At 33.6% G+C, this 17,366-nt stretch overlaps 1 protein-coding gene across 1 annotated transcript; it reads left to right on the top strand.

Moving 5' to 3' along the window:
• Nucleotides 1–4,102: 4,102 nt before the first annotated feature.
• On the top strand, nucleotides 4,103–9,784 carry LOC147391288 (nudix hydrolase 8-like; the record flags this gene model as incomplete). The annotated part of the gene is made up of 8 exons (XM_086459043.1): nucleotides 4,103–4,390; nucleotides 4,615–4,680; nucleotides 4,844–4,981; nucleotides 5,630–5,707; nucleotides 5,897–5,947; nucleotides 6,023–6,057; nucleotides 6,989–7,097; nucleotides 9,065–9,784. Coding segments are annotated over 8 exons (972 nt in total), but the record flags the coding sequence as incomplete, so codon positions are not given.
• Nucleotides 9,785–17,366: the final 7,582 nt, after the last annotated feature.

Here is a 17,366-nt window from a genome sequence, read left to right as displayed (position 1 = left end):
TGAATCCCAAAAAGGATTCTTTTTCTGGATCTGAGTTTTTCCTTGAAATCTAAAAGACTGTGGTGTTGAATTGCCAATTTGATAATCCATGTAGTCCCAACGACCCTTAGTAAAATTTGTAATCTTACTCACTAAGTCATGCTAGTCTAACTCATAAAGTAAAGTTTGTTGAAGTAACAAACTTGATAAAATAGGGGAGTTTTTTTATTCTTTATTTTTTATTTTTATAATAAATTTGCAAATACAGGTCTGCCCACAAGTATACAACAATACGTTTTTCTCAATTTTTTCGGACCACTAGTCCATCAACAAACCACGTGCGCTGTATAGAAAACTAGATTACATTTTCTCTCTCTCTGTCTCTCTCTCTCAAAATAAACTTGTATGTTTTATTAATGAATATATTTTATATATTCATATAAAATATATGAAATTCTTAAAAGCTGATAAAAGATGGTTTAAGTACCGTATCAGTATGGTTTTTAAAAATATTTACAAAAATAGTAAAATACCATTTTGATCAAACACGTTTTTTTATTATTATGATTATCTTATTTTACCTTCAAATTACAAGAATTCCTATTTCACATTTTGATGAAATAATGTTTATCTCCATGTTTTCTTATAGTAAAGATATAAAAGAAACCAACTACACATTTTGGTACAAAACTTACATATTTGAAAAAAATAAAAATAAAAAAATTAGTTGCTTACTAAAATGGTACTTTACCATTTTGATAAATATTTTTGAAAACCTTAGTGGCACCATATCATAATCAACATCTTTCTCTAACATTTTTCTAGTTGGATAAGGTTGATATTGTATGGATCATATGATACCCATTTATTAATTATTATTGTCTTCTATTATAAATTATCATGTATAAGAAGATAATATAGTTATTTTATTTATTTGTTTATTTATAACTAAAATAATAATAAAATTTCACAAAAACTTTGGATCAAGAATTTGGATTTCTATTATCCAAATCAATAATCTATCCAATGTATTTCAATTTGTAACTTTGGATTTTGATTTTAATAGGGATTTGATTTGATAACCTATCGAATCTATTATGCATCAATCACATACTCATTGGATAAAATATGACAAAGTATATTATTATATATCTTGATTAAATATATGAATATTTATATTTTATATTACAAATGGATTTGAATCAGACCCTAATATTGGATCTGATAATATATAAAAAAATCCAATCCAACAATTTGATCCGCTCCTTACTAGATTGGTCCGAGAACGACCTGACCGATCCATTTACAGACTTACTCAGACACGTTTCCTGCACGTGTAGGACCATGGTTTTTAAACTCGTCCGAGATTGAGATGTATCGCCCGAGTTAACTCGATATCAGAGCTGAACGAGACCAACTCACAAAGTCATTTTTTTGATCAAATTTTACATCTCACATGCAAATGTAGGACACCATACACTTAAAACAAAGTCATGTTTATTTATATTTTAAAATTTCGAATTATCTCACGAGACGTCTCAAATGTATCGGAAAACTCATCCGAGATGACTCGGTATTGGAGCTGAACGAGACGAGACGCAATACCGAGTTTAAAAACCACGTGTAGGACATCATACACTTAAAATGTTATAGTACCATTGAAAAGTCCCTATCCACCTAAATACCATGTGTCAAAAGTTTTCAAAGACAAAAAGCTCAACCACACCATACAAGCTTAAAATATATATATATATATATATATATATATATATATATATATATATATATATATATGGATGGCGTTATTACGACCCCCATTACAACCCCCTTTGCGACACACCATTTTGTCTTATATGGGCAAAAATGTTTGGAATGGGCTGATTTTTTGTGAGGATGATCTCTGTGATGAGGGGATCATCCTGGCAAAAAATCATCTCATTCCAAAACTTCTAACCCCATCAAAATTGATTTACAAAAATTGGACGATCTAAAATTATTGAACTTGTAAACATGAGGCTAGAAGTTTCATAATGAGCTGATTTTTGGCAAGGATGATCTCCTCACCATAAAGATCATCCTTACAAAAAATCAGCCCATTCCAAACATTTTTGCCCATATAAGACAAAATGGTGTGTCGCAAAGGGGATCATAATGGGGTCGTAATAACCCGACCCTATATATATATAAAGAAAAACAAAAATAAAAGTGAAGTATCATAAGAACTCATTTCATGCTTTGTAGTTTGTAGCATCATAGTTACAATACTAACTGACACCTCGATGGTTTGATTCCTTAATTGAAACTAGTAAATTTATTGGTTTTGGTTCCTATCACTTTCAGTTATGATTCTCAAATTTATAGAATCGAAATCAAAATTGTCAAATTTTCTTGATAAATTGTTTCATCTCTCAGATTCGATTGATATTTTTATCAATCCCTAATTGTTAATCGGATTTTCAGATCCAAACTCGGTTAAGTGTATGAGTCTATGACCTCACCTAAGCCTCTACTCCCAAGATTCATTAGTCAACCAGTCCTTGGAGCTCACTGCAAATCAGTATTGGGTGCTAGGTGTTGACGTGTTGTGGGAAAGATGTCAGGTAGTAGTATATAAAATTGCTCCGTAGTAGTATGGAATCATTACCCCAAGATAATCCTCCTTCCTCAGTCGAATATCACGTGATGTATTATGCTGTCCACGCGTTTGCAGGTAAACTTAAAATAACAGTCTTTTAATTTGTCTGTCTATAAAAACTTCAAATCCAATATTATTTTATATTTTTAAAATTTTCCCTCGTTTTCTTCGTTTTAAACTCTGCATCACCACAGACTTGATTGATTGACGCTATAAATCTCTCACCACAGACAAAACCCATTTCACGTTACTAAAAAAAATCAAAATCCCATTTAATAAATCCTGGTTTTGGATAAGATTACAGCTTTAAAATGGTCTTAATGGTTTGTCTTGAAGTGGGTTTTTCGTTTTTTTTTTTTTTTAATTTTATTTTAAAAATACACATTTTGATTGTTGGGTTGGTAGGTTGGTATCTCTATAAAAAAGATTTTTATGTGATCTACACAGCTCAGTCTCAATCCCAAAGACGATAAAAATACCATCTCTTTACCTTGTTTTGAAGTGATTTGATATTTTGTAAGGGAAGTTCAGAGGATTTAGATTTTATTTTCTACTTTGTTTTGGATACTTGAAGTGTTGTTACTGTTAGAAGTTGGGAGTTGGAATAATTCTAAATACTTCCTTTACCTCTTCAACAATCCAATAACTACTCATTCCATTTTAGTGTGCATAGAGTGTTATGTTAGTGCCTTATCTTCTCTTGGTAGTAGCTTTGTATCGACAAAAGGCACCAAGGAGTGGATACCGGGGGTCAAACTCTACGCTGAGGTGGCTGGGGTTCTATGGGACAGCACCCCTGCCTGAAGGTTGGGGTTTAAGATGGAGCCCCCGACCCAAATTTTTTGGGTGACTTTTTTTTATTCAATTTCATAAATAATTTCTTCAAATAAAATGTTGTGTCTTTGTACAGACTATAAATTCATAGCCTTGTTTTAAGGTTTTTATGAGGTATTTTAAGTCTTTTGTGAGGAAGTGAGATTGAGATATTGCAACCCTTGTTTTCACGGAAATAATAAAAGGATCTCTTAATTGCCTATAAATGTAGTTATTGTCGAATCACGTAAATTATGTGTTGTGTTCTCTTTACTTTTAATTTGCATTTTATGTTGATTGTTATCATCAATTCTCTCACCATTTTTTTTACCTAGAACATTGAGGCATTGTTGCAATTTATAATTACTTAAACTCTATCTTTGTTGATTTTGTTAAGTAAATGTAGTACAAATTCTGGCTCGTTGTATTGTAAACTTTTCGTTTCTATATAAGATTAATCTCATTCAATTGTAGATTTTATTTGAAGTTGTACCAGAGTCTTGGAATTAAATAGAAGAGCATGATTCGTTGGGCCAACCCCAAATAGTTGCGAGGCTTTGATGGTGTTGGTTATGGTGGTGATTCTGATGATGATTTGTATAAAAACCTCATGCATTGTTTGATATTTGGGATTCTCACACTTAAAAATTCGGGGTTTAATAATTTCTTATTTTTTATTTTCCTAATTCGGGTATTTTCATCAAAGCTTCTTACTCAACCACAAGAAAATCAAATCAATCTATTTCTTGGGTTGGCCAAGAGAAGTTTGGATTTGGAAACATTTCATCTTGGTTCATTGGAACAAACGGGGCTAGTTCAAGTTCATCCTTAAGAGAAAGTAATGTACTTGATGCCTCTGATGATGAGTACGAAGGAGCTGTCATTAATTCCAAAAGATTACCATCTAATCCAAATGTTTTTGCTTCTATCCTTCAGTCATCTCTTTCTTATTGGAAATTAAAGGTAATATCTCATACTTTTATTAAATAGATCCTATTATATTGTCAAATTTGCTGGATGTCTGTGAGGTTTGGTGAGCTGTTATCGGATTTGCAAACTTCTGAGTGTAGAGAGCATCAAATGGTCTTCCAAATATTGTTGTTGTCATGAAGTATATTCAAAGACAACCAACTTCTCATTATTTCTTGTTTTTTGTTGTTTTTAAGTTAGATGATGAATCTATGCAGGGAAAGAAGGGGGTTTGGCTTAAGCTGCCAATTGAACGATCTGAGCTTGTCCCTATTGCTGTGAAGGTAGACTTTGATGTTTTCAATTGTGACCCAAAACGAAATAAATTTTCAGCCTATTAGTATTCCAAAATGTATCAAAACTGTTGTCAAACACAATTGGACTATCTTTGTCTTGATTAGTCATTAATAATTTATGGTCTCACTGAACTTATTAATTTGATTAGAGGAAGGTTTTGAGTACCACCATGCAGAGCGAGGATATATGATGCTGACATATTGGATTCCTAAGGGTCCTTGCATGCTTCCTGCTAATGCTTCACATCAAGTGGGGGTCGGGGGCTTCGTGATCAATGAAAAAAATGAGGCATATTAATGTGTATAATGTCTCAAAGAAAGCACAGACATGGGTTGAGCCCATAGCCCAATTGGACGATAATCTTTGTGAAACCATGAGGCATATATTTTGATCCTGGTTTCTTTTACCAAATCAAGAAACATACAAGGGGAATTTTTTTTGAAAATACACATAATGTAGAAAATGTAGAGAAGTGCAACGATGAACGCCATAGGGTAGAGAACCCATATGTACCATGAGGACAACACTGGTAACTAAAATGTTTGGGAATATATTTCAAGTTTGTGCCTAGTATTCTGTTGGCATTATTAAGAATGAATTGTAAACCACACAAAATTTTGCTCAATTTCAAACATTTCCCTTAAGGGAAATTTCATCTTTTGTATGGACTGTAAATTCGTAGCCAACTCGTTTTAGATATGAGGGAGAGTTTCAATTTATTAAGAAGAAGTGAGATTAAGATATTGTAACCCTGTTTTCATGAAATTGCTCATGGACATAGGCAATCTTCCGAACCACATAGGTTATGTGTCATGCACTCTTTATCTTTGATACATTTTATTTTGATATTTATCATTGCTTCTTGCATTTATTTATATTTACAAAAGAAAATCTTATCTTATCTTTCTAACACAGTTATTGCAAGGGCCTTCACAGGTGCTTGTGGTGCAGGAGAAGCAATGTGCTCCAGCATTTGCTGGTCTTTGGAAATTGCCAACTGGTTTCATTCACGAGGTAAACTAGCATAAACCAATCCATTCTTAGGTTGGTTACATTACTATATTTGTTGAACCTTTGTTTTTTGTTGGTTATCCCAGCCTTACTAGCAAATCAAGCATACAAAAAAATAATGAGAAACAAAAGAAGTGACCATAAAAGTCTGATTTTTTTTTTCCCTTTTTGATTTTTTTTCCTATTGACCAGTCGGAGGAGATCTTTACAGGAGCTGTGAGGGAAGTTAAGGAAGAAACTAGTGTAAGAAGATTGAGACTAGTAATTGTAATCAAGCTTGACCATGCATGTTAACAACATTCCTTATTGATGTTGCAGATTGATACAGACTTTGTGGAAGTCATTGCTTTTAGGTAATAATATCTACGTATCTTTTATTTATTTATTATCATTCTTATTTTGAAACTGAGGTATTTGTGCATCTTAAGCACCCAACTAATCCTCGGGCACATGCGGTCCCCCCCACACACAAATACCAAGTAATTTCTGGGGTAAATTCCCTGAGGATGGCCCCTAAGGGGCGATTCAAACGCAAGACCTCCACTTCCTGATGAATCGTCATGGCCATCTCGCCAACCCTTTCGGATTATATCCTTTGGGGTTATATCTATGTTTCTTTATAAAGACTGAAACATTAGTTTCTTTAAAAATTTAACATGAAATAAAATGTAGGACTCGGAAATATCACCAATTAAGATTATATCTGTCAATATTTTACTTTAATTTTAGTTATATTTTTAAAGTTTTGTATACAATTTTTTTTTTAATGTTATTTCATTAATGGAGCTAACAAAAATTAGTTCAGAATTTAATTAGTATTTTCCTTCAGAGGACTAGATATATCAAATGACGCATCATTTTGCATATAAGTGCATTTTGGTCATTTAGACAGAATCCAACAGCTGGAAGCTGTTTTTCCAAACAATAATCCCAACTTGGCTACCAAAACACTCTTTTATTTCAGCTAAATGATTAGTGTTTTACCATCCAACTCTATCCAAATCCAAGTCTTTTGTTATTATGGGGAATGCAATGAAATGTCTGATCAAGATTCATGTTATGGGGTGGCGGATTTTTAAATCAACTGCCAACCTAACACAACCTTTCTTCTTTATCCGGGCTTGGAATATAACTTGTAACAGATTGATTATCCTCAGATCTTTGTTGTTCGGATTGATTGTCATGGTATTCATTTGCTATGTTGTTGCTTTAACTTTTGGAATTGTGGTTATTTGATATATATATATATATATATTTGTCTAACAGAATGTGCTTGAATTTCAGGCATTCTCATCATGTAGCTTTTGATAAATCGGATTTGTTCTTCATTTGCATGCTAAAACCTCTATCAAATCAGATCAAAGTAGATGACTTGGAAGTTCAAGCTGCCAAGGTAAAATATGTTACCTCACAAATAGCCTCACATTTCTCTCTAACAAAACAATCCGATCACCGGTACAAGTTTTAACTCCATTAAAAGTTATAACACTTGGATGCCCTGCAAAAAACAATCATGGACTAGGATGCCATTGGAGTCATTGTAATGGTTAGAATATTTTCAAAATTCCATAATTTCAAATGTAATGTTGGTCCAAATTATTTGAATCTTAGATTTGAAGTCTTTAGATAAAAATCCTACTACTTGAAATCTTATGATTCAAGTAAGCTTTAAGCCACACAATTTTAAACTAACAAATTCTCCCAAATCTTTGGATTTGAATAACAACATGATGTATATTTTCAAGTGAAATTAGTGGTCCTATTTTTGTAATTTTTGGTTCGACTATGTGAGCACAAATCCCTAGATATAGTGATGTATGCTATGAACAATCAAGAAACACAAAGTTTACATGGTTTGGCAAGGCCTATATGCTTGGATTTAAAATTGTAGTTTTCTCAATCTGAAACCATCTCTCCCGTATTCCAAAATTTCATATTTTTCCTTGGTCCCTATTAGAGTTTCATTGGGTCGGCTTTGAGCCTGACTACCAGGTTAGATATTTGATTAACAATACCCACTTGGACCTAATTCAAAACATCTAACCCAACAAACTAGATCTTAAATGCTACAATAAAGAAAGTCTGTAGAAATTTTTACCTCTTTTAACAAATTTAATTATAACAGGATTCTCTCGATTTGTTTCTACCACAATTAATTCTATCATCAACCATTGGTTATTTTCTACATTGTAAAGGATCTAAATGATTAAAAGAAGTTAACCCCCACCCTAAAGAGGGAACTCCTAAATGATAAGTGTAGGAAAGAAAAAAAAAACTGAAGTATTATACAAGCATTCTTTGATTAGTGTTTTATGAATGAAAATGTAGTCTATGAATGGTTTTCTCACTGCCATGTATTGAAATATTAGGCTGATGTTACTTTCAATTAGGAGTCAAAAAAAATTTCTTCATGCAACAAATATTTCATGGTGGTACAACAAAAAAACCTTATCCCAAAGATTTGAGGTTGATTACTTGAATATTTCTTCTAATTGGGGTTGTAACCAATCTTCGTTGAATATGCCCAAACCATCTCAAACAACTTTCTCTTAGTTTATTGGCTATTGGAGCTACTCCTACATTTTTCGAATGCAATATCTTTTCTAGTTTTTCCACTCATCTATCTCAACATCTGCATCTCTTCCATGCTCAATTTATTAAAATGATGCTTCTTGACTTCCCAACATCCAGCTCCATAAAGCATAGCTGGTGTTACTACCATCTTATGAACTCTCTTTTTATTTTGCTTAGTATACATTTATCACATAGCCTCTTTAAAAACACTACCTATCACATACGAGAAGACATGCACGTCCTTACACGCAGTTTAAAATATTGAGAAATGAGACTTTTTTTTATAATTTTTTGTTAAATGATGTTTTTTGAATAACTATGAATTTTGAAAAGCATCTTATGTTTTATAAATAAATAAAAAAAAGAAGCTTTGCAACCACACACTGTGGGGACATTGTGTATATGTATAATTTCAACCATATATGAAAACTTTATGCCAAATCTTTAACTTGTAAACCAAAATCGTTGAGTCTAAGTTTTGAATCTTGATTTGATTTGAATTATATTTGGCATGGTTTCCTATTTATCAGTTTTGAATGTCAAGATTGAACCTATAACCTCTTAATCTTAAAAGCATGAACGACCTTAATAGTTGTACCTATATTATTTATGAGTATCTCAAACAATTTTTTTTTTCAACCTAAGGTTACGGGTTGAATACATTGGACCCTGCATTGATCCCAAAATGTTGGATCCAAGGAACACTCTAGCTACCTTAGCTGTCAATATCTTTGCCTGGTTTATCATTATTGATTTCTGATGAAACCTTCTTGTGTCATGTCCCAGTGGATGCCCCTTGTTGAGTTTGTAGAGCAGCCACTTATCCGAGGAGACAATATGTTCAATAAAGTCATGGAGATCTGCATTGCACGGCTCGAGAAGCATTATTGCGGATTATTTGCTCATCAAGTAATCTCGAAATTTGATGGAAGGCCATCGTCCTTGTATTATAATGTTGTGGAGGCTCAAGATCTCAACTGTCAAGTCAGCTAATGCCCCTCAACTCTAATTTGTTTTTAGTTTGGGTTCAAGCCTTGATGTTGGATAGCTAAGACCCAAATGAAAATCTATGGGTCTTGACACCAATGGTGGCACTATTTGGTATCTATAATACATAACATGTATTTATGATAACTTAATGTATATATTTCTCATAATGTACAATAGTGTGGTTGTTGTACATGTTCTATAATTACCTAATTGTATATATATTTTTTCTTTTATGTGGACCACAAATTGTCTTTTTTTCCCCCTGGAAGTCGAGCTGTTTAGTGGTTAGTTGTACTAGAGTATGAGAATGTGATTATTATAATAAGGTGTACATTGATATATCGAATCATGGATGTATTGTAATAAGGTGTACACTGTACACCAGATCATCTCCATTAGATTAAGATGAGATAAGTCAGGGATAGAGTTAATTTTTAGTTAGAATTTCTTTCTATTCTTTTCTAAATATTCTTATTAAGGTTCATGTAATTTCATTAAAGGATCAATAAAATCATATTCTTCCACAAGTTGGTGCATGATTTAAAGTTTCATACCATTATGGATTTTCTCGAGTGAGACTTTTTGGCTTCAATCAAAATTGGAACGAAGCATTGATCCCCTTTAGCCTTGTGGTAGGGCTCTTGCTCAATGGATCAAAGGCAGTCAGATTTCTCTCGAGGTTGAGGGTGGTTGAGATAGATGTGTAAAGTACTAGTTACTAGAGAACTATGGTATGGAAATGAGAAAGGACAAAAAATAAATAAGGGCATCTTTGATTGAAGGGACAATATTTAACTAGAAAATCATTTGCTAGGCATATGATTTTCCAAGCAAATTATGTACTGGCAAATCATTTTCCACTGTTTGAGCACATCATGGAAAATCGTACAGAAAATCTCTTTGTGCTCTTTCATTTAAATTGGGTCGTATAAGTTTTCTATGTTTTATTTTTTATTTTTTTAGTATGTCTAGTCTTACTAACTTGGTAAGATTCCAAATCTTACATGGGTCATCGAGCTCACCTTGCGGCATCCAAAAACATGATCTGGTGCCACAAGGATGTAGAGGACAAACTTCAATGGACTTTAAAAAGCAAATAAACTAATTATTTTTTACAGTCAAATTTGGGAGTTCGATAGCTGTCCATTTTCAAAACCTTGGATCAAGTTCAAAAAATATATTTTTTAAATATCTTTTTATCTGAGTTTTTCATGAAATCTAGAGGGCCATGGTGTTGGATTCCCAATTTGTTAATCCATTTGAGTTCAACAACCCTTAGTAAGATTTGAAATCTTACTGAGTTAATACAGAAAGTGTTAGTGTTTCTCTTTTTAAAATAAAACTGAGTTAATACGGAAAGTGTTTCTCTTTTTAAAATAATATTGAGTTAATACAGAAAGTGTTTCTCTTTTTAAAATAATACGGAAAGTGTTTCTCTTTTTAAAATAATACGAAAATCTTACTGACTTATTATGGAAAGTGTTTCTCTTTTTAAAATAATAAATAAAGTAGAAGTGGGTATGAGCAAATTCACATGTATCAAAAGCACTTATTTGTAATTTATCAAAGTATTTTTAAAGATTATATATCTACAAAAATGATATTTTTGTAATTTTGAAAACTAACCACCTTGATCATAGGGTTGTTGGTTTCAATTTTAGGGTTTTTGACTAAGATGACCTAGTTCATATCAAGTTTTAATAGAAAAAATGGGGGCATCTGTGAGATCTAAATTTGGTGTTGTGTGTTAAATCATTTTCTTAGGGGGGGAAGGGGTGAGAAGATTTTTCGTCCCAAGCGGCAAATCTCCTACGCGTGGCAAATCAATTTCTCCGCTTTTTCTATTTGTTTTGTAGTCAAACACCGTTAAATTTTAATTTACCATAGTAAACTATTTTCCTAAAAGTTTTACATGCAATCAAACATTCCCTAAGAGTCTTCAAAAAATATTGGATTGCCTCTATTGAAAGCTATAAGGAATCTAGTCTTATAAAGCTTAGGTAGGAGAGGCTTACATATTGGAAAATCAAGTTCTTATAAAAAGGTTACAAGAGAACTCTCATCAAGAGCTCTTGGGGTAGTATACTTGTTTATTTCTTGTTCCTTTTCTTTATCTTGAGTTAGTACAATAAGAGACTTTTAATGAATAAAAAAGATGAAAATTTCAAATATTATCTAGTTAAAAAGGGACTGTTTGCTCTATAAAGAAAATGGGGCGTTTGGAATTTAGGAATGTCAAACTCATGAATGTTGTTATTATGGGAAAATCACTAGAAAGATTCAGGTAGGAAACCAACACGCTTTGTACTACGGTGATTTGTGCTAAATATGAGGTGTCTAAAAGCACTTCCAATGGTCTCTTTCTTTAATCTCCTTACTTATATTTGGGGAGGGATCACTTTGCCGAATGCCTCCCTATTTGTTGACATAAGTCATGGAAGCCTTCTCTTGCCTAATCCGAGAAAGAGGAGTCAAATGAAATCCAAATCCCCTTAATTTATGACTTTCCTACAATTTCCCATCTAATTTTTGCAAATGATGTTCTTCTTTGCTATGCAAATAATTCTAACTCTATTCAATGTATTTGATAAGTTCTAAACATTTACCATCATTTCTTTGGCCTCCAAGTCAATGACAATAAAAACTTATCTTTTTTTAGTGAATGTTGTAGTAACAGAGAAAATAACTCTTTAGCCCTAAGTTTTCAATCTATAAATCTCCTTGTTAGAAATTTGGGTTTTCCATTTTTTGTCTTCCAGACTCACCCATGCCATGTGTCAACCCTTACTAGATCACATTCACAAAAAGCTAGAAGGTTGGAAAGCTCGTTTCCCTTCGTATGCAAGTCGTTTGGAGCTTTTAAAACCAATCCTCTTGAGTTTTCAAATTTATTGGTCAGGTCCCTTTAATCTTTCAATTAGAGTCTTAAAACTGTTGATAACCTCTTTATTAGACTTGGGAGGTCTTGTTATTCGTAGATTATAACAAAGTTGGCAAGATGAAGCTCTTCTGGTCTTTAGTCTAAAATAAATCTAAGAAGAAGACATTTATTGTAGACATGAGATGTTCATCGTGTGAACGTCAATACTACGATGGTTTGGAGTCTCCACCATTCTTTTTTAAAAAAAGTGTGAATGGTTACCCAAAAAATAGTTTTGAAAATTCAATTTGTTTAGGCATTGTAATGACTCTCGAAATAGGATAGAGTAACCGGCTACGTAATATGAAATAAGTACTTGATGTAGCTCCATAAAAGAATATCCGGATGAACTGAATTATAAGTGACACCTGAGCTATTCCTTACTCAGGCCATCCTTTATCATTTTTCTAATTTGTGGGATTAACTTATTTGAATTCAGAACATCACAATTTGGGTCTTCGAGCTGTTATTGTTGAAGTTCCAATGAGTTGGCATGCCACTGAAAATGTCTTAGGAATTGTTTTCATTATATGTTGCTATTTTGAGCCGATTTGTTTCCTTCTATTGGTATATTCACATGACATACACTTGTTGAACATTTTTATATGTTAAAATTGGTTGCTAATGTTAGTTAAACTTTTTCTTGTAGACCCCACACAGATGAGTGTTCGGGAAGGGATTTAGACGGGGATATATATACTTTTTTAGTTGGGACCCTGAACTTATTCTACCTTGTCAAATTGAACTAATGGATATACCCTGGCACCGCTTGCTCTTTTGGATCATGATATCAAGATTGAGGTAATAATCTTGCAGAGAGAGTGCAATGTTAAAGCATGCTCTTCTCATTCTTTTTCTTTTGTTGTTTTGTTTTTAGCATTATTATAGGAAATATCTAATATTTATCTTGTGCTTCCACTTTATTTTTATCTAACTCTTAGTGCTTCCTGAGTTTTTGTTTTTTTTTTCTAATGTGTTGTGCTTTAGACTGAATTGATGACCTTATCACCTTTGCGGAAATTTCAAAGTCAATAAGATTACTTTTTTTTTTACTTTTGCATGTCAATTTTTTTTGTCTGCCCTTGAGATTCAGTTAATGAGTGATTTGAATAGTGTTAGATTCAGAAACATGTTCCTTGGGGGTCATTGTGAATGAAATCTTCTTCATTTTTCATTTTAAGGTTGGGCTCTGTATTATTCTAGATGAGTGTATGTAGCTTCCATGTTGACTATGTGCACAACATTGAAGGACCATTTCCTTTTGTAGTTGAGATGAAATCTTCAGTAGAGTACCTATTGAGAACCAGCTGCATCATCATAAAATTTCAAATTCTATAATAGTTGTTTTACAAAGAGCCATCAGTTTTTCAAAACAATACGTTGCTTAAAAAAAACACTGAAATTGTTGAAATAGAAATAAACTTGTAACCATTTCATATCTTATTCAAATGACAGAGTCAGTAGTGATAAATGATTTGCTGGAATTACGTTCCAAATCCCTATAAATAAGTAAATATATAAAATCAAAAAACAAAAGGTAAACAAAGATTCCTGTTGTTGAAGATTAATCATCAGTCTTTAATCAAATTGTAAGGTGGGAATGTGGGATATCTTGGACCAATCTTCACCACTCTTTTTTGCATCATTTTTTTAGCAATGGGGAACCCCAATATCTAAAAGATTGAAGAGTAGTGGGCAACCCCCCTCCTCTGGCAAGGTTCTGAGTCTTCCACGTGAATTGATTAATAAGTGTTTAAGGGATATGAGATTTTTCAAATCATCTAGTAAAACAATGACTTGGGGGCAATCCTCTATTATTAAACTTTCCAAATAGTGGAGGTGTTTGAAGTCTTCATCATCATCCTTTACCAATGTTTCCAACTCTTTACAACCAGAAATAGAAAGCTTTTTGAGTGTTTTTGGGTTCTTGAACAACCCACTTGGCATTGCCTTTGGATTTTCAATATGGACAATATTCAAGGAGGAAAGAGAGGTGAAGTAAGACATAGTTCTTAATATCCTCTCATCGTATTGGTCCAAACATAGATCACGAAGAGATGTTGAAAACCTTGGAAGAGCAATCAAAATCTGGCAAACCTGAATATCAAGTATACAAAGGCAAAGGAAATCACCACTCCATTCCGTTAAATTTGGTTATGTTTTTTGATTCGTAACAATTTTGATCATACGTATACAACCCTTAACAAGTCTTTGTCAAACCATCTTCAAAAACATAGTTTACCTTAAATCTATCTTCATTTTCTTCATTTATCTGTATGTGTTGTTGACAGGATGAATCACATGTAGACATTGTGTGGGTAATTTGATTGATCATCATCAACTTAAGGACTAATGTAGCATCAATCATAGGTCACCCATATCTTTAGAACACACAGATGCATGTAATCCCTCGTGAGTGCATATGAATCAATCAATTTGTGCTCCGATGCTAGCAACCAAAATAATGAAGGCATTTCCCTTGCATGCATTTTCAATTAGAAGGCCTGTTTATTTTATTTTTTCATCCAAACAAGTGAAAAATAGTTACGCTATTATTATTCTCCTTGGTTGGCTACTTCGTAGTTATTATGTTATCTCGATTCTATACCCATAAAAAAAAAAGAGGTATTTGGTTGTTATGCTTTATTTTACAAGTGATTATTGAGAGATTTCTTACGATGCATTAAGATACTGATTATTGAGTCACGCTCTTCTTAGCTAGATGTATTGGCATTCTTTTCCCGACATGGGATGGCCATGATGAGCTCTTCAAGGATATTTGGTGAGCATTAAATTACATGCTTCTTGGTTTGAATGGTGACTGTATAATAGTTTATGGACCTAACATCTTGTGACTCTTAAACGCCTTGATTCATAAATTAGATGATTTTTTTCTTTCTATTGTATGCATGTCTACAAATCTACTCATGCACCTGCTCCTATTCTCATTCACATTTTGTCTCCCTTTCATCTAAGAATCATGGTATATCTAACATTGAGGGAATGGACTCAAAGCTTAGTAGTCATTTACACATTGTTGAGTAATTTGTGTTTGAATCTCTATGACCAAGGAACTTTGTTTCCATCTAATCACTTTATGTTGTATAGTTCACGAGAAGCTCATCCTACTGATAATCATCCAAAAGGTTTGACCATATTGAGTCTGACTTGATTTTGTTTTTCTTAGATTAGATTGTGGTTTAAATAGTGTATTTGATGTGTATTTGATTAGATTGTTTTTGTTATAATTTTTTAGGTGAGATTTGTTGCTTCCTGATATGGCCTGCTTGTTCTAGTTCTTTAAAGATTTCTCTGCAAATTTGATTTGATTGGTTGAGATTTTTTTTGTGGTGCTATGGAAATATTGTTGACCTTGTATTTATCTCTATAATCCTTAGAATATGAAGAGATTGGTTGAAATGAATTCAGATTTGGAAACAAGGCAGTCTCTCATGGGGTAGACCGAGATGGCCCAAGCCTACAATATTGCTCATGGTCTCAAGTCTCATTGGTCTCATCTGGTCTCTAACATTTTAGCTGTATTTGCAAATTTTATGGTATCTTCTGCCGTCGACATTCTAAAATCTAAGATAATAAATATAATCCATTTTTACCAAGATAAAAAACTATTTAAGTATTGGTTCAAAATGAATTGCGAATTTGAAAGAATAGTGTTGTTTCATTCTAGGTTTGTTCCGCTCAGGCTTTTTATGCATGTATCTTAGCCATTTGTGGTATGTTTTGTTCAGGTGCAAGTTATGGCTTTCATCAAGAAGTTATTGGACCCTAATGGGATATTGAACCCTTAATACCATTTCTCACAAGTCTAGTTACTTAGTGTAGAGGTAGATTTTGTGATTACCTCGAGATTGCTTTTGCTCAGTGTGACGCACGGCACTTCTAGAAAACTTCCTTGCTCCCTATTCCACAGAGCCTCATATGCCTAAGTCAGCCTTGGGACTAACCTTTGAGATCTTTGTTGTACAGGTCGAAATCTAGGGTCCACATGCAAATGATGAACTTCGACTTGTGGATTTATACCTGGCATGTCTCCCAAAGACCACGCAAAGACATCCTAGTTTTTCCTCAAGAACTGGATCATCTTACACTTTTCTTCCTCACTCAATCCTAACCCAATGAAGGTTAGGTATACATTTTCCTCCCCTAAATCGACTTCCTCCACCCCTTCTACCATTGACACCCTCTCTATCAACGTTTCTTTCTATAATTGTTATTGATCCTAACCCTTGAATGGGTCAAGTTTTCCTCTTTCAATTCGATTTTGGTGCTCACTCTTCCTTCCTTATTTTATCGCATGGCAAAGTAGTTTCAAGATGTATCCTGGTAGCTTCTTATCTCCATAAGCCCTTCTCTGGTCGGAAAACACATGATCTAATGATAAGTTGAGGGTACAACCTTCATCGTATGTATGCACCTTCTCCCCAATATAGTGTTGTAGGATGAATTGGCCTCAATTAACACAAAACTGGTCATCATCACTTCAAGCCCTGTTGCCACGGGGTAAAGTGACTTCCCCAGCAGGCAACATTGGACTTCCATTGAATCCATACACGCTGACTTTACCCTGCTCTAATCCTCTGAGCACCCTTATCTGCTCGATTACCGATAAGAAGAGAATGTCTACCGCACTTCCAATGTCAATATGGATTCTTTTCAGGTCTACTGTTCCTACTCCAATGTAACGACTAGGGCGTCGTTGTGTGGACTTTTCACCCTTTCAAATTCCTTCTAAGTGAATGCTATTACCTTATTTCCCCAAATTGTTTCAGGTAGTCATGCCACGACTATTTTCTCTGAGATTTGGTGGACCTCTACCTCATGTTGTGAGTTTTTGACCTTAGTACGATATGAGATTCCGATGACCCTATCAGACTTGAACTCCCCGATGATGGTGTTGATGACTTTTCGATTGCTGTACTCCTATGATGGTGGTGGTCTCCTCTAAGGCAGAGGTCAGGAGTCTCGCCTCCTGGGCTCCTATATTGTTATTGCTACATACTGCCTAAGTTTTCCTTAATCTACCATGTCTTGGATTATATACTTCAATCTCCAGCAATCATCAGTCAAATGATCTTCCGTTTTGTGGTATTCACAATATGGCTTTCCTAGCCTCCCTCGGTAATTCAGAGTAGGTGGCACGAAGCTCAGATCTTCCCT

This window comes from Akebia trifoliata, chromosome 11 (genome assembly GCF_017979445.1).
Source record: "Akebia trifoliata isolate Shusen 1 chromosome 11, ASM1797944v1, whole genome shotgun sequence".
In the NCBI taxonomy this organism is placed as follows: domain Eukaryota; kingdom Viridiplantae; phylum Streptophyta; class Magnoliopsida; order Ranunculales; family Lardizabalaceae; genus Akebia; species Akebia trifoliata.
The sequence above is the reverse complement of the archived record's forward strand: the minus strand, read 5'-3'. Positions and strand labels throughout refer to the sequence as shown.